Genomic DNA, 21,778 nt, shown 5'->3' with positions numbered 1-21,778 from the left:
GTAGCATCTGCCATATGGAAGGTGTCCAGTGAATATTTCACCACACAGTGAATTTTCATTTCTACTTTGTGTCTATCACTTTCCGACTGACATTCAAAGGAACTTGATACAATTTCCAGAGGTGGCCCATGGACATGCTGTAATTGGCCAGTCATTACCAACACTCCCTCCAAGAGGCTGGAAATCATTGCCTTCCCAGCTAGGGGTAGTCATGTGACCCGACCACTACAAAGAAAAGCTACTGGAGGCTCTGGAAAAGCATTTGCTTTCCTGATAAGAGCCAGATGACTAGTGCCCTGCCTTCCCCGTTCCTTCCTTTCCTGATGCACATGTACTGTCCAGGGCTAGTTGGTCACTTTATCGTATCTGAGGGAAAGATGCAAACTGCAGAAACACGCCCTGACATCTTTGAGCTGATGGTAAACATGAATAATTACCCATAACCAAACTTTATTAAATGAGGAAAACTCCCTATTTGGTTTTTTGCTTTTTTTGCCATGCCTGTGTCTTACTGGATCTTGGGTTTCCCTGATGGCTTAGTTGGTAAAAAATCCTCCTGCAATGTAGGAGACAATTTGATTCTTGGGTTGGGAAGATCTGCTGGAGAAGTGACAGGCTACCCACTCCAGTATTCTTGGGCTTCCATTGTGGCTCAGCTGGTAAAGAATCCACCTGCAATGTGGGAGACCTGGGTTCAATTCCTGGGTTGGGAAGATTCCCTGGAGGAGGGATAGGCTACTCACTCCAGTATTCTGGCCTGGAGAATTCCATGGACTGAGTTGCAGAGTTGACACAACTGAGTGACTTTTAGTTCCTCGACCACGGATTACCCTCAGAAAGGACAGTACAGTCTAACCACTGCTAGACTGCCAGGGAATTCCTGACTCTTTGTTTAAACCACTTAATAGTCATATTTTCTATTGCATATTTCTCACAGCATTTCTAACTACTTTCTTACAATATAGATCAATAGTTCCTTTGTAGTCACTTCCAGCTTTTTTCAACTCCAAATGAAATCATCACAACTGCTAATCAATACAATTATTTAAAAATGTGTACAATAAGCCTTACCTATATGTTACTATAGTAACAGCAGAATATATCACCATCCTTGCTATATAACAGCAAATCAAAATTCAGCAGCATTGTGACTTATATAACATTGGCAGGGTTAGCATGTGCATTATTAATCTTAATTTTCCTGCTGTTAATTTTCTAAGAATTCAAGAAGCTAAATAAATTAATACTTTAAATTCAATTAAGGTTAAAGGAACTAAGTATCAACAATCAATATAAGAGTGTGCACAAATTTTATTGATATATTTCATAGAAATTTAATAAGTTACATTTTATTATATTAATACATGCTTATTAGTTTAACAAAGGTTCCAGTTTTATATACTGGCTCATAAAAGAAATACAAACTTCTTAAAAATAAAATCTATATATGGTATACAGCTTTTATTTAATTCCAAGGAATGAATTTTTATTTAACCATACATGTAAAATCTTTGGAAACAACAATATATTATTTCAATTTCCTGTGCTCTGGGATTAATCTAATGTTTCTTCTAAGCTCAGATCCTACCATCCCCGCCTTCTGAAAGGTGAAGAAGAAAGACACGGGAGACAGACTGGACACGTAACACAGGTCTAAGTCAAGTCTCCTTGCTTCCCTGGGTTCTGTTAATTTATGCATAGGGTTGTGATATCCACAGTATAAACTGGATTTTAAGAACTGATTCAAATGCTGCTAGTGTGTCCTTAAAAGTAAACAGGTAAAGCTTTTATCTACATCAAAGGGAATTACTCATACGTAAAAGCTCAACAGACATTAGGAGTTTGCATTGTGCAATGTTTCCTATCTTCTCCAGAGGCAACCTCAATTACAGAGCTTTTAGCTTGAGATGTTAATTTAATTCAACCTGAGTGATGATAAAATGTTCTTCAGTTAGGAAGGAAAAAGAAAGGAGGAGAGAAAAGAAAGGCATTTTTTTATTGGGAGATATTTTTACATATAGAAATCTACAGTTTCAAATATATCCAACCTCAGTGAACAACAAAATGAAGAGAATTTTAACATGAACAATCTGTCTTTAACAGCTAGCAGTTTATATTATAACTGCAGAACACTAAATTCTCATAATTATTATTGCTGAGTATTCTGTTAAACTTCAAGGATTAATCAAAGATTAACATGCAAAAGATAATCAAAGATTCATGCGAAAAGTATCACTTATGATAAATTATCTTCTTGTATGAAACTAACTTTCTAAAAAAAATAGGTATGTACTGAAAACAGTACTATGCCAAATATCTCCTACATACATGTGTTTCTAATACAAACTAGCTATAAGCTAGAGAAAATAATCAATCATATTGCCACAAGGCAGATTATATTCTTTCATTCCATCAACAGTCCTATGAAAAGTTTGTTATCTTTAAAGGGAAATATTTTGGGCTATCATTTTTATTTTATTGACAATTGATATTTATTTCTAACTGATTTATTTCTAATGTTAAGAAGTTCACACTTCTTAGGGCACACTAAAAGCAAGCACTGAAGGCTTCAGAGACCAGAAAAGATTTTGTACTTAAGAGAGTGATTCTAGGAAATTCCCTACAACATCTTATAGAAAGACAAATTAATATGTAGATTAATACAGAACTGTGTATTATTAAGTTATTAAAATTAACTTGAAATGTGGCTAGCCCAAATTAGTAAAATATACACCAGAAATAAAAAAATTAGTACAAAAGAATGCAAGCTATCTTAAAAGATTTTTATAAATTACATGTTGAAATGATAATATTTTGGATATGCTGAGTGAAATGAACTATACTATTAAAATTAACTTCCACTGATTCTTTTAATTTTTTAATGTGGCCGCTAGAAAAATTTAAATGACATCTACAATTATGGCTCACATTATTTTTCTATTCTACTGCACGGCTACAGAAACATCAAATTCTATTACATGTGTTAATATTAATCCCAACCCACACTGTTAAATTTCATCTCACTGTGGTATTTGACATAACATATGTAACCTATTATCACAAGGCTCTTGAGCTTAGAATCAAATACACTTCTACTCTTGAGTACAAGACCAAACAAAACCTGCTCTTTTTCATCATCATCTGTATACTAAACAACTGTGCTAAACTTTGTTTATATATGATTCAACCAACAGGTAAAAGAGATCATTTGAATGATAGAAACGTTCTAAAACTGGACTGTGGTAATAGCTACACATCTAGAAGTGCCATCCAGAAGCTGTATGTAAATTGCAGGTAATTCAAATATGATCCTTCAATCCATCAGATGGCTCAACACTGTGAATGAATTTTTCCATGAGGGTCCTGTTACCTGCAAGGATCCTCATTCAAGAGTGGATTATGGAATCACTAGTTGGAGGTTTAAGTTATAAAAACCAAGAGAACACGGAGTAGCTTAGAGTGGACAGTTTATTTGCCTTTAGCAGTACCCAGCTTAGGCAATAATAGCCCTTATAGTAATATACATCTTGTTGCAACCTTACCCAATCTGGGCACCCTATAATTGGACACCTGCTGGTATTGTGCAATGCTAGACAGAACACTGGAGTATAAGGAACCTCCTACTCTACACTACTAAAACCAAATAAAAGACAATAGATTAAGTCAAAATTAACATTTAACAATTTCTAAGGGAAGCTGAAAGTTAAACTCCTCAGTTCTCTTTCCTTATTGCAAGAAAAAGAAGTAGCAGAGGAATTCAACAACTCAAAAATTTGGGTAGTCAATCTGGAAAAACATTGGTGATTAATAAATTTCAAGTTAAGAATACAAGATCATTTTTTGCATTGCTTCTATCAGACCTTGAAATGAATTATTTTTAATCTAAAATTTGTGAGATTATTCACTATGGATATAATGGTACTGCCACCTTTTGTTTTGAACATTATCTCCAATAGCAAAAAAATAAAAATAAATCAGCTCTACTTTTTCTGTTTTCAAATGGATCTGAAGAACTATGAGTTATGCTTTATTTAACACTCAGGAAAACACAGGAAAGTAACATACAGATCACACCTTCATGCAATTGAACCATAATGTTTTTGTGCTTTTCCTGGTCTAAAGTGAAAGTGCTGTTCAGTCGTATCCAACTCTTTGCGACCCTATGGACTGTAGCCCACCAGACTCCTCTGTCCATGGGATTCTCCAGGCAAGAGTACTAGAGTGGGTTGCCATTCCCTTCTCCAGGGGATCTTCCTGACCCAGGGATTGAACCCAGGTTTCCGGCATTTCAGGCAGATTCTTTACTGTCTGAGCCATCAGGGAAGCCCACTTTGAGGTCTATCTAGTAAATATTAATATTATTTCCAGAGCTCACTTTATCCCACATTAACCCAAGAGAAAGAAGAGAAAATGAAACAGTGGGAACAGTAATAATAACACATAAATAACTCACACTGAATACTGAAATGGATTTCAAGATGTGTGCATATACACAAATATAAATATAAAAATTTGCACAGACACACTGAGTTCCCTCAAGTTCTCAACTTACATGTAAACTAGGTAGACAGTGCAAATGCCAAAAAGCACTTGGAATATTAAAATCATTCAGGAATGTTCATTTAATGTAGCCACAGAACCAAAGGGCACATTACAGTCCATTCTAGCTATAAAATGACTCATCCAGGCATTTGTATAAATCTATGAATGCATTTGTTATACTACATCACAATTGTGAATGTGTATGATACAGTGAGTAATTTATGATTTGAATGACACATTTAAAACTCAAACAGGTACAAAACATTCATTGAATCTAACTTTCTAAAAAGATGATTCTCTATTGGTTAGTACTGGATACCACCACCCATTTCACACACCCCAGAATATTGCTCAATCAACGTGGTATCCCAGCACATATCTGGCAGTTTTTTTGCACTGTCTTATTCATGCATAAAGGCTTTTAAGACTCCCAAAATAAGAGCACATAAAGATACAAATATATTTTTAAAGATATCTACAAAATAGTTATCTAGGTATCAAAACTGATTGCATTAGGATACCTATTCTTCTTTCTGATATTTTCAATATTTAAAGTTGTTCAAGTCAACAGTGAAGTTCATCTTTAGGAATAGAGAAAAGTAGTTTTTCTTTAGTCCAAGATATTGTTAAACTCATAGAGCATACATATAGTAAAACGTTAATATACAACTTCCTCCAAAGTTAAAACTTTTACAGAATGTTTATAAAGCTCTAAAACAGGTGATTTTAACCTACCAGCAAGAAGCTTTGCTTTCTTTTAATTTCTAAGCAGCCAAAATATTCCTACTGAGGCACAATTCAATTTCTTGAGAGTTTATGTCAAAGACCTATATCTATTTCTTGGTGAATTTCTGTCATCCTCTCCATTCCTAGACACACTACCATTCCAAACAATGTGCAAACAACTGTTTAGGGAAACTGAGATGCTCACTCTAGCTAGCTATTTACTTTCTGAATAAAATAAACCAAAACCATCTCAAAATTTTCTACAGGCTATGCAGAAGAGAGGGAAGGATGATTTTTTATGAGCCATGCAGCTAAGAGATGGAGTTGATTTGGAGAATATACTACTACTGTAAGTTTAAGCAAATTATGCCTTTTGTAAGGCTTTTTGTAAATCACCATAGAAGTTGATTAAAGTGCTTGCCATAGCTGTATCTACTGCAGACTGGGGAATCATTCCACGCAGATCCGTCTGAATATAGCCTGTCAAAAGACTCCGGCTTGGACTCTCTTTAAGAGGAACACAAAACCAACCACAGGGATGGTTATATCCACGAACAAATTCTGATCTCTTTTCACTCCAGTCAAGACTTATCCCTACAAGGCAATTTAAAATAAGATTAATAGCAATGACTGACATTAATCTAAAACTCTCATTAAAAATATTATCAGATTGCTTATTTAAACATTCTTATCCATGTAGATGAAAATTAAACCCCAAGAGTGACCGTGGAAGAATGAAAAAGATAATTACCAAGTAGAATTCTGACAGAGCCTGGTAGATGTATAATAGGGAAAGTTCTAATCCCTTCAGAATAAATGGCATGTCATCTTGGTAACTCCCTGGAAAACATGAACCTTCCCGTCGCAGTGGGCCCCAGGCACCGAGAATCAAACCTGCGGTGCCACCCTTGCTCCCACAGGCACCGCCACATCCAACCTGGCTCTGATGACTGAGAGTAAACAGGTAGATGTGTACCTAAAACTGCCAACTCAAATATACACTGTTGATACAAAAACATTAGTTTACCTACAGATATATTTTCAAAAGCATGAGCCTTCTAATAGTATTTTTAATTTTGAAAAGAAAATTACTACACAGATCAAGGAAGGAAAAATATTCTAGCACATGCCGAGCATATTTTTTTAGAGTATATGACCAAGAAGCTATTTCTTGAGAGTGACTTAGAAGGAAACCCACTGACAAGACCCCTTTCTTGGAGGTAGTCATGTGACCCATATTTGTTAGCTGTGGGATGAAGGGTACTATGTAATGGGGAACAAAAACTCATCAGAAAGACTGCAAAACCCTTCCTGATATTGTTACTTTCATCCCTAAGGTTTAGCATGTGCAAACCAAGCTTATTGATTATAAAACAACCATGAAGGCTGAAAATATATCTTGTGTAGAAAGAAATATCCAGCCTAGAAAACTCAAAATTTAAAACAAACTGAGAGAAAGTAAGAGGTTTTGAGACATTTACCACAGGATAAAAGCCCTTCTTTATAGCCCACAGTATAGGAGAAGTCAACAAACTCTCTTGGGGAGATTATATTCCAAAGCTGACCCGCAGTTGTATAACGCATCACACAGCAGTTCTGAAAGAGGACAGCAAACAGCTGTTAGTGCTGCAGGAAATACAGACGCAGACTCACATAAGTTAACCTGTAGTAAAACACTGCTGCTGCTGCTAAGTCACTCCAGTCGTGTCCGACTCTGTGTGACCCCATAGACGGCAGCCCACCAGGCTCTCCCGTCCCTGGGATTCTCCAGGCAAGAACACTGGAGTGGGTTGCCATTTCCTTCTCCAATGCAGTAAAACACTAACACTCACTAAAATGTGTTATAATGATTACTAACAGCATTTCTTATAGTGATTCTGACAGATTTAGAAATCTATTCTGTATCTCACTGTTCTATATGGACATGTGCAGGATATACAATCAAAGTGCAGAGGTAAGTTACCCATAATCCAAATCTCTCTTTCAAAACAGCACCTCGTATCCTATATGATAAGTGGAAGCAGGCAGTGTAGACTGTAGATGTGTAAGATAAAATCCACAAGTACTTTGATTAAAACATGGCAAGAAATGAATTAATAAAACAGAAAAAGCCACTTTGGTTACCTACTTCTTTAATACCAAAGGCGGCATTTTTTTCTTTGATCTTGGCTTAATATTAATGGAAAACCTACATACTATTACCTAGAAAACTGAATATGATGGTGGTATCTTCAGAATTTTAGATTTCAGAACCTCAAAGTTTTACAATCAAAGACATAATTTTCTCAAGCAGAAAGGATAAAGCTATTGCAAAAAACAAACTCAGTTCTAACACTCATTAGAGCTCTTTGCCATGACTACTTAGTCTCAAAGCAATGAATATAATAGTGGATGCAAGCGCGCATACACGTTCACGTGCACTTGAGCACTCGCGCACACACAGTCTCACACACGACACACACAGACACACACACAATCCGAAGTAACGTTTCAAAACAAATACCTCTTCAAAGTGCTCCAAAATATCCAAAGAGGTCATTAAGCTGTCCCAATCCAAGCGACAGGGACCTGGGCGTATATGGTCTATTACACTATTGACAAGGTCGTCTATCACACCTTGGGCTTTGAAACTGGAGAAAAAATATTAAAGTCAAATGCTATTGGAATGAAAAATTTCAGTATGCTCTCAGAGTTCACAGTTCACTTCAAAAAAAGTGAAATTTAGTGAAGATTTTTCGAAAAGAGTAAATCCTTACAACTTGTCTGATAAATAGGTTCTATCAATTATTCCATCAGAATGTATTCTAAAGATCTAATAGGAGATCTGAAGGCTATCTTCTGCATTATGAACATAGTAAGTACCTTCATGTTATGGTGTAGCCAAGAATAGTCTGCAGAGCACCGTAATGCTTCATTACTTTCTATGCTGTTCTTTTCTCAGATACGCTCTAACATGGTATTAGTATATCCATGTTTTAGCCTGACTTTCAAAAACTTTTTATTAGGAATGGAAAAATAGGTCACCCAGGAATAGAACACCGAGGACTGACTCATGAATAATAGCAGAACTTAACATATTTCAAAGGTGACAGTCCATATCAGTAGGAAAAAGATGTACTATTTCATAAATGGTGTATGGATACAATAGTTATCCTAATAGAGAAAATAAATCTGAATTCTTGCTTCATATCAGTCAAGACAATTCCAGATAGACTAAATACCACTATATAAAAGGTAAAATTTTTAAACTTTGAGAAAATTATGTAAGTTACTATCTTTGTAACCTCAGGATACAGGAAGATTATTTGAATACATAAAACAGAAATAACACAAGATGATTAAAACTAAAAACTTGCATACTACAAATGACAAAATAAGTAATTTCTTTAAAAACTAGTCACAGACTGGAAGAATATAAGTGTAACACACATGTACTTAGATGCTGCTTCTTAGTTGCTCATGGAGAAGGAAATGGCAATCCACTCCAGTGTTCTTGCCTGGAGAATCCCAGGGACAGGGGACGTCTATGGGGTCGCAGAGAGTCGGACATGACTGAAGCGACTTAGCAGCAGCAGTTGCTCAGCTGTGTCCAACTCTTTGTGACCCTATGGACTGGAGCCTGCCAGGCTTCTCTGTCCATGGGATTATCCAGGCAAGAATACTGGAGTGAATTGCCATTTCCTTCTCCAGGGGATACTCCTGACCCAGGGATCAAACGTGGGTCTCCTGCGTTGCAGACAGATTCTTTACCGTCTGAACCACCAGGGAAGCCCATAACAGGTGGTGCTAGTGGTAAAGAGCCTGCACCCAGTGCAGGAGACTTTAGAGATGAAGGCTTGATCCCCGGGTCAGAAAGATCCCCTAGAGCAGGGCACAGCAACCCATTCCAGTATTCTTGCCAGGAGAACCCCACGGACTGAGGAGACTGATGGGCTACAGTCCATAAGGTTGCAAAGAGCTGGACATGACTGAAGTGACTTAGCACAGCACAGCACATACTTATTATAGAAGATACATAATTCAGTTCAGTTCAGTTCAGTTCAGTTGCTCGGTCATGTCCGACTCTTTGTGACCCCATGGATGCAGCACACCAGGCCTCCTTGTCCATCACCAACTCCCAGAGTTTACTCAAACTCATGTCCATTGACTCAGTGATGCCATCCAACCATCTCATCCTCTGTCATCCCCTTCTCCTCCCGCCTTCAATCTTTTCCTGGAATCAGGGTCTTTTCCAATGAGTCAGTTCTTCACATCAGGTGGCCAAAGTATTGGAGTTTCAGCATCAGTCCTTCCAATGAATATCCAGGGCTGATCTCCTTCAGAATGGACTGGTTGGATCTCCTTGCAGTCCAAGGGACTCTCAAGAATCTTCTCCAATACCACAGTTCAAAAGCATCAATTCTTCGGTACTCAGCTTTCTTTATAGTTCAACTCTCACATCTATACATGACTACTGGAAAAACCATAGCCTTGACTAGACGACCTTTGTTGGAACCATTGTTCAAAAAACGAGATAAAGACAATCCAAAGAAAAGATGGACAAAGGACAAGAGTGACCTGAAAGATCAATAAACCTAGAAAAGATGCTCAATATCACTCATAGTTAAATAATTACTAGCCAAGATACCATCCTGCCAGAGATTAAGAAGTTAATAACAAGTGTAGAATGGAAGAAAATGACATCTCTCAAAGTGCTATCACTACTTTACAGAACAGTTTGACAACAGGTACATACCCAAGAAAATGATACACAGGCGCAGAAGGAGACGTGTACCAAGAAGCATACTATAGAGAAGAATTGACAACAACCTAAAAATTTATCAATAGGCAAATTTGCAAACACAGAAGAACACACTGTGGTACATGAATATAGAACTGAAGCAGAGATCAGCGTGTAGCAGCATGGGCAAACTGAAATAGCATCGACAGGAACAATTCAAACGTATTACTAAACGAAACACACACATGTATACGGCCCAAGTATGAAACATGAATACTACAACTTCAAGACAGTAGTTACCTGTGAGAAAGAAAGGAAAAAGAGACAGACTGGCTCTAACTAGCATTGTTTTGGGAGGGCTTTTTTCTCTTTTTTAAGCATCTGAAGCTTTTTATCAGTTTGCAAATATCTCAAGCTCAAGCTTATATTACCCTCCATCCTAAATCTGCTCTTTCGCCTAGGTTCTCTAACGTGGGATGAGGGTAGAGGGTAGGGGTGGGTAATACAAATTAATTCAGGCACCCAAATTAGAAATCTGGGTTTCAACTTCAACACTTCTTTTTCTCTTAACCCCATTCCAACAGTCAGAACTACAAAGTCACCATGTTTTATCAAGATGACTTTCTAAACATTAAGTGCACAGAACAACATGTGGGTTTCGACAGATGTTAGTTATCATCACCACTGTCATCATTACGCCACCATCACCATCAGATCTCTTTCAAGTCCATTTGTCCTTTTCAGCTCCCCTGCTGTGTCCTTACTTTGGGAACTCTGTGTCCAACTCAATACTGCATGAGATTCTAGCTCTTCTGATCATATAACTCTAAGAATCTGAAAAAAGCCACAGATCTCTTCCCAGGAATATACATTGTCAGAAAACTTTGTATACAATCATAGGGACACTTTAAGAAGCCAGCCGTGGTCTCCCAGGATACAAGCTCTTCTCTAAACTTTCTACACTCATATCTGTCTCTCACAACTGTTACCATAATAAATACAAAATCCTTTGAGGACCTGGGAGGGTTGGGTTGAGCAGAGGATAAATACAAAACTGAACTCCTTGGTTTAAGAATTCAAAAGTCCTTCAGACGTGCTCTCCTCATTCCCATACTTTATGTTCCAACTATATAAGCACAACTTGAATTTCTGTAAAAAAAAAAGTCGCTCAGTCGTGTTCGACTCTTTGTGACCCTTGGACTGTAACCCACCAGGCTCCTCTGTCCATGGAGTTCTCCAGTCAAGAATACAGGAGTGGGTTGCCATTCTCTTCTCCAGGGGATCTTCCTGACCCAGGGATCGAACCCATGTCTCCTGCATTGCAGGCAGATTCTGTACTGTCTGAGACAACAAGGAAGCCTAAATTCTGTAAACAAACTGTCTCAGTGTTTCCCATCTACCTGGAAGCCATCTGTGTTAATGTGATTGAGTGCAGTTCTCTCTGCCTCATTCCCTAAGAAACACCTGTCTGTTCTTTCTGGCTCAGCCCAGGTATCAGCTCTTCGGTGAGTTTTTATCACTGAGCACAGTGCCCCCAGCCACTTTTAAACTTTTTCAGCCCCTGCGGGGAGTTACTGATCTAAAGGGTTAACTTCCACACTTGCTTACAGTGTTTAATCCAACTCTAGTGTCCCTGTCCTTCTCATAAATACTGTACAACCTACCTTTCTGGAAATGCATCTTTGGTAATACACTTCAAAACATTCTGTACGTAGAAAGTGTGGTCAATAGTTTCATTTTAAAAAGTCCCAAGCCCCCAGAATATGAATGTCCCACTCCAATTACACAAGTCACCTATCTGCACTGGCTTTAAAAAACAATATATATTTTTTTACTGGTTAAAGACATAATTCATACTCTACTATATGCCAAAAATAAATAAACAAAAATCACACATAAAACTGGCATCTAGAGGTATATACTTTTATGTTAAATAAAAACATTTTAATATAAAAATATAGTTCAAGTCAACCTATGACTGTGCTACATATAGTTTAGTACTCTGCTGTATTCATTTTTCATTATATCTTTAACATTTTTTATGTTTTTAAATAACATCTGAAAATATGGTTTCTAAAGATTGTAAAATAGCACATTTTATAATTTAATCATTCCTTAACTATTGATTATTCAGGTTGTTTATAATTTTTAATGTTTTAAGTAATGTGACAGAAGAGACAAGTACTTAAATAATTATTAATTTCCAATTATTTCTTCAATACAAATTCTTAGAGCAAAATATGCTACAGTACTGAATAAATGCAAAAGAATATTAGAAGTATTTTATATACCACAGTAAGAAATTAAGATTTTATCAGCTATACCATCATTTACGATTCCCAAAACAACCAACTCTATTCACCAGGGACACAGACATTTTAAAGCTTTGAATGCATAATATGATTTTCTTCTCACAAAGTTTAAAATCTTAAAAGCAAAAGCCAAACTTTACTGGCAATGATCATTTAGCGATCATGAGTATATGTGTATATACATTTGAAGTTTAGCAGTATCTTAAGAGCTATATAAAACTACAAGAATTACTTACAGATATCCATTAAATTCTTCTGAAGGTTTCCTCCAAATTGTTACATCTTTCTACAAAAATAAAAACAGTGTATAGGGATAAACTATAGGTGGCAACCTGGATATAAAACTGACAATTTCATAAAGTCTACAGCATTAGCTTTGCATGAAAATAAAACATAAGCAAACATTCAAAGAAATACATACAAGTCACTCATACCATCATATAATTCGTATCTGAATTTTTTCTGTATCCTAAAGTACCACACATCTTACTTAAATTACAGACCCCTAGAAAAAGGTTTTTCAGTAGCTTAAAGACACCCAAACACTAAGATCTGGTGATGGCACTCTCACTGGCCATTATTTGCATTATTACAATCTTATCTATTTACCATTACTGAAGAATTTAATCTAAGATAATAGAAATGTTAAATATATAATTCTGAATTTGCTCATATATCTTTTTAAAATTAAGCAATTCACATCTGTGATGACAGTACTACCCTGAATCAGTCCCGACATTTTTTTCCAGATCATCTCGTAAGAAATTCTGAATATCAGAATAGCTAAAGCACTTAAATGGAAGAGTCCTGGTTTCTAGGGTTGGCTCTGTCAACACTCAACTATGTGACAGTTTGGGTAAGTCATACTGGTGAAAAAAAGAATACTAATGGACCATCCTCACAGGCTTGTTAAAATATCTGAAATGATTTCAAACTATCAATTACTATGCTTTCCTTTCTTAAATTGACGATGACATGTTTTATTTATTGACCTGAGAGGCTGCTCTTTACAATCTTGTTGCCATGAGTCTGTTCTTGTGTCCATTATCTGAAGAGCTAACGACAGTAGTGCAGGATTGCTGTTCCTCCTCTGTGAGCTATGAAACCACCAGCTTTACTGACCCATTCATCTATCCTGCACAGTCATCTAAAGTGTGGTCTATGTTTTTCTATACCATTTGGAAAGTCATCCACCAGCTCATTAGAAGACAGACCCCAAACACAAATAATTTAATTAATTTACCGTCTTCTTAGCAACTCGCCACTTTTCATCTTCAAGGTTGTGGTACTGGATAAGAGTGTTTTTAAGTCTAGTCGCCAAAACAGCTGCATTAGGCAGGGCTTCCATTTGTTTTTCCTGTTACAGAGACTAAGATTATGATCAGCAAATACCAGAGTTAGATCCAGCAGATGAAGGGGGGAGGTCTCAAATCTGACATCATAAAAAAAATCCTCCGGGAGCTGTACAGACACCTACATATGGACCTCACCCCAAGTCAGTAATCAGAATCCCTGTGCATGGCTCCTTCCTCAAAGATTCCAGGATGTGGAACACAAAGGGATAAGAATCATATATCTTGTGTTATTAAAATCCTCATATAAAAAAGAAGATATAATCCTATTTCCTTTTCTAATAGAATTGAACCAAAAGGAATAAATTAAAAAACTCAAGTAACTTAAAAAAAAAAAAAAAAAAAACTGCTCTTTCCAAAACACAAAAATAACATACAAGGTATAAACTCTTTTAAAAGTCCTTAGAGTTTTAGCAACTGAAAATTTTCATTTTACCATCCAACAGGTATAGCACTCATTCTAGCAAATAAATGACAAACGCAAATGGAAACATCTTACATCTTTTAAGGATAGGGCTGGGGGAGGGGGGAGATAGGGCTAGAGACCTCCAAAGAATTTCAAAAGTCTCAAGAATTCTACTGACTTCAATATTTTATTTGATGAAGTGTCACACGATTCAGTGAGGTATCTGTGTAACAAAAGAGGTGATATGAAGACCTTTGAGCTACCAATACAGCATAAATAAGTGGTTTATAGTTTTAAGGCAATAATTTAACTATATAAAGAGGAATGTTTAATAGTTGCAAAGAAAAGTTATCATTCAGCAATACTTTGAAAGGGAAATGATAACTAAACTTGAAAGAAAATAATGAGGGATTCTATAATGTAATCATTGTAGAACATTGCTACAGATTCTCTGATGAGTCTGTGACACTGCATGGCTTCTGCAGCTAGCTTAAAGAAGTCCATGCAGTCTCTGGATGTCTCTGAGAATGATCACTCCAGGAGCCTCTGATAAACAAGCAAGCACACAAGGAATGCAGTTACCCTGAGGCTGCTGTGTGCAAAGGCCCAAGTGGAAAGAAGAGGAAGGGAGGGAAAAAAACAGACAGACACACACACGAAGGGAAAAACGGATACACACACACACACAAACACAGATCCAAAGTCCCAGCTCCAAAAGCCTATTTACAGCTTCATGCCTAATGGGCATCTCTTCATTCTCCAGGCTTCCTTCAATCTGCCTCAGTCTTACATGTCTTACTAATTTTACTATTAAAATGATAATTGAGCCAGCTGCTCAAGATTAAAAGCCTTAGAATCACCCCCATAGATATCAGGAGGTTCACCACACACCACTGCCTTCAGTGCTCCTCTCCTACTGGTTTTCTTCCTGTCCAGCTCGTCACTGACTCTGGGCCTTTGTACTTGCCATTACTTCTCTGCCTGGATTACTAGATCCCAAATCTGAGCGTGACTCGTAACAGCCTGTAGTAACAATTTCAGTTTAAACCTCCTATCCTTAACACAACATTCCCCAAATCACTAGAATACCCTTCTTTTATTTTCTGCATAGTGTATCACTATGTGAAACTAACTTGTTTACTTACTGATATACTATATTCTGGGTTTCCCAGGTGGCTCAGTGGTAAACAATCCACCTGCCAATGCAGGAGACACAAGAGACCTGAGTTCGATCTCTGTGTCAGGAAGATCCCCTGGAGAAGAAAATGGCAACCCACTCTAATATTCTTGCCTGGGAAATCCCACAGACAGAGGAGCCTGGCAGTTTACAGTCCATGGGGTCATAAAGAATCAGACACGACTGAACACACACACATTATACTCTACTCTTTGACTACCATGTCCCTTACTAATAGAGGGGTGGGCCCATGTCTGCTTTTTAACTACTATATCCCCACCAAATAGAAAACTGTCTGAAACACAGCAGCCCCTTAATATTTATTGAAGTGTATTTGCTTCAGAACATGAATTAACTAACTTCTCTCCTTTTGGTGCCATGATACTCTCCAGGAAAAGGCTAAGGAAGAAAAGGCCTTGGAGAAAGCTGTCCATTTACAAATCACGAAGTTACTGCTGGAAAAGACCTAAATGGAGTATCAAGGCTCACACCTCTGTGGGAATAAGGATGCAGTTCTCATCACAGATGCACATATCAGAATTACCTTGCTATAATTTGCAGTAGTTGTTGATGCTGACAAAGACTCTCTCCTTGGTCAGGCTCCTCTGAGTCCTCTTCGCGATGAGGCCTAGCCCTTGGGAAGCTGGTGGCTTAGTGGTAAAGAATCCACCTGCAATGCAGATGTAAGAGATGCGGGTTTGATCCCTGGGTCAGGAAGATTCCCCTTGAGGAGGGCATGGCAACCCCTCCAGTCTTCTTACCTGGAGAATCCCATGGACTGAGAAGCCTGGCGGACTACAGTCCGCAGGTTCGCAAAGAGTCGGACACGACTGGGCAGCACACATGCCAGCTCTTGGGCTTGTCCTTGGACCCCATAGTCCAGTTTCCGCAAGAGTCCTGCTGAGTCAGTTAAATGAAATCCCCTACCCTCAAACTTCCTTATCCCACTTTCAATCTTATCACCCTAGCCTGCCTTTAGCAAGAATCCTGCCAAGTTGCTTTAGGGCAATACCCCTTAGTAATTTTTTATTCACTGACACCCACCTTGCTCCCTGGCTATCCACCCCCATTTGCCCTTGCTGTATTCAGAATGAAGCCTAGTTCTATCCCAAGGTCTCTTTTCCACTATTGCAACAGTCACTGAATAAGATTTGCCTTTCCACTCTAATGTGTGTTTGCCTCTGGTTTTCTGTGACACTGATTTTGGATATTAGATTTCATGGACCTCAGCCAGATAGTCTGATTCAGTGGGTCTGTTCTGGAACAGGCCCCAGAAAACTAGGTCCTTTAAAAAGCCTCAGAGATCATTCTGTTATGCAGTCAGGAGTGACAACCACTAATCTGAAAACTAAAGTGACAAAAATAAGTCAGTGCTATAGGTAATATTTAAACAGCACAAACCAGAGCATAAAAGCCATTAAACATGATAAAACATGAAAATGATACAGAAGTTCAGGAAAGGAAAAAAAGCTTCTTCTCTATTCTCTGATGATCTATCCTGAGATGTGCAAACTAAACTGACAAAAGATAAACAGAAAAAAACGCAAACAAAACGTACTTGATGACAATATTTAATTTCTATGTGCAAAGAGAAGCAGTTACATGTGGAGTTTATACACCATTTTAAAAAAGGGTGATAAACTGTGGAAAAATGACAAGACAAGGGCAAGGGGGTTTGAGCTTCTAGGGGTGGTAAATTATGGCAAAATAAATATATGAGGAAGAATAATAAAAGATAAAGGCTATTTTAGTAAAGTTTCACTGTGTAGACCATCTCAGTGCCAAATTTCTGTCGCCAATGATAGCAGTTATTCTCCTGGTACAGGAGAGAAGTCAGTCCTTCCCAAAAGGAAATTTATGTCCTACTTTTAGGCAGATAGTGGAAGGAAAAATAGTTCTTTCTGCTTTTGCTGCTTCTTAATTGCCTTCAGCTCAAAATAACCTCTTTTCTGAAGTAGGATATTTTGGGGTGGCATATATCTTCAGAGGGCTTCTGTGGTGGCTAAATGGGTAAAGAATCTGCCTGAAACGTGGGAGACCTGGGTTTGATCCCTGGGTTGGGAAGATCCCCTGGAGGAGGGAATGGCAACCCACTCCAGTATTCTTGCCTGGAGAATCCCATGGACGGAGGAGCCTGGCGGGCTACAGTCCATGGGGTCTCAAAGAGTCGGACACAACTGAGCGACTAAGCACAGCACATCCCTTCAGAAACATGGAAAAGTATATAGAGAAAATTCAATAATACAAAACTTAGGATCTGTGAAAGTGTGCAAAATATTTAATAATTATAGATCCTAACCACAGACTAAAAGTGGATGAGCTGATTCAAAAAGTCTCTGAGTCAAGAATAGATCCTCTTTCCACTCAAGACACTGCTAACTTGACAGCCAGTACAATGACCTTATTAAAGCATATGTTATAAACAAACACAAGTTCTTGAGAGGACTTACAAAGGAAATTTATCTTATCTATTACAGGGATCATGCTGATTAAACAATATTCTTTAAATCCAAGGGTCACCTACCAGATTTCTGTCAGGCAGATAAAAGTATTTTCAAAACTCTTTGATAGAAATCAAAGGTGAAGTGGAAAGCTACTGTGAGCATAAACCATACTGTATTTATGCAAATCTAGCACACAAAAAGTAAGCAATAAAAAACTACCTATAAAGATGAGAATCTGAATTTTTACGGTGGTTACGTTAGTTATCATTCACTCCTACTGGATAATATAAAGTTCACATTCCTTAATGTGGTTTATGGGTTCGTTTCCAAGCCCACTGTCTAATTTCTACTCTTCTCTCCTGGACACCCCCTTAAGACTACATCAGCTCCCCCTCAATGTGAAAAACTCCTGATAACGGGCCTCTTTAGGTGTGGTGGAGGAGGCAGAAAAGGAAGAAAAGAAAGTTTAAGTATAAACTTGGGAAATCTCTCTTCTAGTCTCATGAAGTATTTAACCAGGCAGTTAACTCTTGCATAGATTTTCTTCATCAAGATTAAATCCAAAAGGGAGTAAGAGTTATTTTTTAAACTGATCATTTGTGTGGACAGGTAATACAGAGCATCTCTCATGGACCAAGGTGGGGTGGGGGTTGGGGAACAACACTGGGCTTATCAAGGTCTTGAGGCTTTCCTAACACAAGAGGACATTCACATTAATTGAAAAAAAAAAACAAAACACAATATGCCCTATTCCAATCTCTGCCTGTGGAGAATGTCACGAAATGTTTTGAATACCATTCTGAATTCCTCTTACTAACCTTGCTGCTACTGCTGCTAAGTCACTTCAGTCGTGTCGGACTTTGTGAGACACTATAGACAGCAGCCCACCAGGCTCCCCCGTCGCTGGGATTCTCCAGGCAAGAATACTGGAGGGGGTTGCCATTTCCTTCTCCAGTGCATGAAAGTGAAGTCGCTCAGTCATATCCGATTCCTAGCGACCCCATGGACTGCAGCCTACCAGGCTCCTCTGTCCATGGGATTTTCCAGGCAAGAGTACTGGAGTGGGGTGCCATTGCCTTCTCCGACTAACCTAACTTGACCTTATAATAAACTCTCAAACTCCAACTGTTATACATCAGAGAAAACAGAAACTACAACTGCACCAGAATCTAACAGCTCCATATAAAAAGTTATATACTCTTGACAGTTTTATAACCAGTTCAGTTCAATGGCTCAGTCATGTCCGACTCTTTGCAACCCCATGGACTGCAGCATGCCAGGCCTCCCTGTCCATCACCAACTCCTGGAGCTTGCTCAAACTCATGTCCATCAAGTCGGTGATGCCATCCAACCATCTCATCCTCTGGTGTCCTTTTCTCCTTCTGCCCTCAATCTTTCCCAGCATCAGGGTCTTTTCCAATGAGTCAGTTCTTCACATCAGGTGGCCAAAGTACTGGAGTTTCAGCTTCAGCCAAGTGCTAAGTAATGTCTATCTATATTTTTTCCTTCTGTTAGCTGCTGTGGTATCTGACTCTTGTGACCCCATGGACTGTAGGCCACCAGGCTCCTCTGTCAATGGAATTCTCCAGGCAAGAATACTGGAGTGAGTTGCCATTTCCTACTCCAGGGGATCTTCCCAACCCAGGGATCCAACCCAGGTCTCATGCATTGCAGTCAGAGTCTTTATTACCTGAGCTACCAATCTTTTTGCTCACGTTTTCCATATTTATGTTTTTAAAGTGGTCACTAGTGTAGACAGTGGCTCCCATCATAGAGTGGGCAGCCTTTACAAGTTAAACATTTTCTTGAGGCCTTCTGTCAGCATCAGTCTTTGACCAATACAATATCAATTTTTGTCAAACATCAGTGAAATGGCCATAGGTTTCAATTATATATGGAACATAATAAGTAAGTGTTAGTCGCTCAGTCGTGCCCGACCCTTTGAGACCCCGTAGACTGCAGCCCACCAGGCTTCTCTGTCCATGAGATTTTCCAAGCAAGGATACTGGAGTGGGTTGCCATTTCTTCTCCAGGGGATCTTCCCAACCCAGGGATTGAACCCAGGTCTCCTGCACTGCAGGCAGATTCTTTACCAACTGAGCTACAAGGGAAGTCATATATGGAACATAATAAACATTTTAACCTTTAAAGAAAAGTGAATGCCATAAAAATCTGTTTGTACTTATGTAGTATATTAAGTCAGAATTCACTTATTAAAGAAGTTCATATCAGAATTGCTTTACCTTCCATTACCTGATTGATGTGGGTTTCATTTATGTGAACAGCTTAAATTTAACATTCCATAGATTTTCCCCAAGTTGTACAAACCAAGGCCATGTAAATTAAATTATATTTTCTATCTAACATAAAAATTTCAGCATATGCTTAATTTCTGATCAATTCTGAATTAGTAATTCAGTTTTTCCAATTATTCAAGTACAACAGTTTCTCATTTTTGAGACTAGCTCTAGCAAGAATACAACAGGGAAGGAAGCCTCCTGCAATGTGATGGATACACCTCTGATTCAGTGTTCACTTTGGCTTATTTTAGGGGCTTCCCTTGTGGCTCAGCTGGTAAAGAATCCATCTGCAATGCAGGAGACCTGGGTTCCATCCCTGGGTTGGGAAGAAACCCTGGAGAAAGGAAAGGCTACCCACTCCAGTATTCTGGCCTAGAGAATTCCATGCCTATACAGTCCATGGGGTCGTAAACAATAGGACGTAACTGAGTGACTTTAACTTTCACTTTTCACTTTCATAGCTCAGTTGGTAAAGAATCCACCTGCAAAGCAGGAGATCCGGGTTGGATTCCTGAGTCAGGAAAATCCACTGGAGAAGGGAGAGCCTACCCACTCCAGTATTCTTGGGCTTCCCTTGTGGCTCAGCTGGTAAAGAATCTGCCTGTAATGCAGGAGACCTGGTTTGATCCTGGGTTGGGAAGATCCCTTGGAGAAGGGAAAGGCTTCTCATTCCAGTATTCTGACCTGGAGAATTCCGTGGACTATCCATGTGGTCGCAAAGAGTCGGGGACACGACTGAGCGACTTTCACTTGGCTTATTTTAGGACACAGTTTACAACACCAGTGAGACTTGTACAAAACTTAACATTAAATTCTAACAATGTCACAGCTTTGAGTCCAAGTAATATTCAAGCTCCTAATACTCTAATCCTTTATTTAAAAAAAATAATGGCTAACATTTATTATTTACTACATGATCAATCTTTCTGGCCACTTTAAACTGTATTCTTTCATTTAGTCCTCATAAATAACCTTAAGAGCCTTCCCTACTATTATATTTTACAGAAAGTATCAATACGGAGATTGTCTCTTGTCCAAGATCACACAGCCAATAAGTGATGGAGCAAGAATTCCAACCCATGACCTCTGCCTTCAGAGATTAAAGGGCTACTTTGTAAAACACTGGAAGCTGATTACAGGCTCCAAGAGCCTCTACGTTAAAAATGTGACAACATGTTGAATTTGCTGTGTTTTGTCTAGGCTCTTGAACCTAAAAAATGTCAGGTAATCTTTCCTAGTTGCAATTTGGGGACAGCAGCACCATTAATTTATTGAGGAATTCCGAATTAATACTTTTAGTACCGAATTTGGAACACAATGAGCACTCGGAAAACACTGCCCCTTAGTGTCTCCGCCGACGCCTGGCGTGAAGGCGCGCACCTTTCGGCGTCCGTGCACCGCCGAGGGCGCGGGAACGCTGTCCGCCGCAGGGGCGCCCTCAGAGAGCCTCGCTCGGCCCTGGGGCGCTCGCCGCCGCTCCCGCATTTAACACACAAGGTGCCTGTCGGCGCCCGAGCGCCGGGGAGCGGGCGGAGCGGGTGCAGAGCCCGGTCCCTCCAGGGTGTCCCCCCCGGACGCAGCCTGCCTTTCCCGAGGCCCCTGCCGGGACAGCCCCAGGAGGACGCCCCGCCGCCCCTCAGCCCCCACCTCGACTCCGCCACTCACCCTAGGGCGCTCCTCGGACCAAGACACGACCAGGCGCCCGGGGTCGACTCGTGCCGCTCCCTTCGGCCCCGCCCGCCGAAGCCCCCTCGGCCAATGGGCCCCCGGCGCGGACGGCAGCCACCTATTGGAAGGCC

General features: G+C 39.1%; 1 protein-coding gene across 3 annotated transcripts; it reads right to left on the bottom strand.

The window, feature by feature from the left end:
• Positions 1-4,604: 4,604 nt before the first annotated feature.
• Positions 4,605-21,754, bottom strand: STARD4 (StAR-related lipid transfer (START) domain containing 4). 3 transcript variants are annotated; one of them, XM_010846139.1, is made up of 8 exons: positions 21,645-21,753; positions 15,997-16,132; positions 15,780-15,905; positions 13,544-13,657; positions 12,537-12,586; positions 7,772-7,898; positions 6,750-6,864; positions 4,605-5,862 (listed from the first exon to the last, which is right to left on the bottom strand). In XM_010846139.1, the coding sequence occupies exons 4-8, from the start codon at positions 13,646-13,648 to the stop codon at positions 5,633-5,635; spliced, it is 627 nt and encodes a 208-aa protein (XP_010844441.1). In that variant the 5' UTR covers positions 13,649-13,657; positions 15,780-15,905; positions 15,997-16,132; positions 21,645-21,753; the 3' UTR covers positions 4,605-5,632. The 3 variants fall into 3 exon arrangements, with proteins under 3 accessions (XP_010844441.1, XP_010844440.1, XP_010844439.1); XM_010846138.1 differs by lacking the exon at positions 15,997-16,132 and having other exon boundaries at positions 13,544-13,669; positions 21,645-21,754; XM_010846137.1 differs by lacking the exon at positions 15,997-16,132 and having other exon boundaries at positions 21,645-21,751.
• Positions 21,755-21,778: the final 24 nt, after the last annotated feature.

Source organism: Bison bison, unplaced genomic scaffold (assembly GCF_000754665.1).
Source record: "Bison bison bison isolate TAMUID 2011002044 unplaced genomic scaffold, Bison_UMD1.0 scf7180017864231, whole genome shotgun sequence".
In the NCBI taxonomy this organism is placed as follows: Eukaryota; Metazoa; Chordata; class Mammalia; order Artiodactyla; family Bovidae; genus Bison; species Bison bison.
This window is presented reverse-complemented; position numbering and strand designations above follow the sequence as displayed.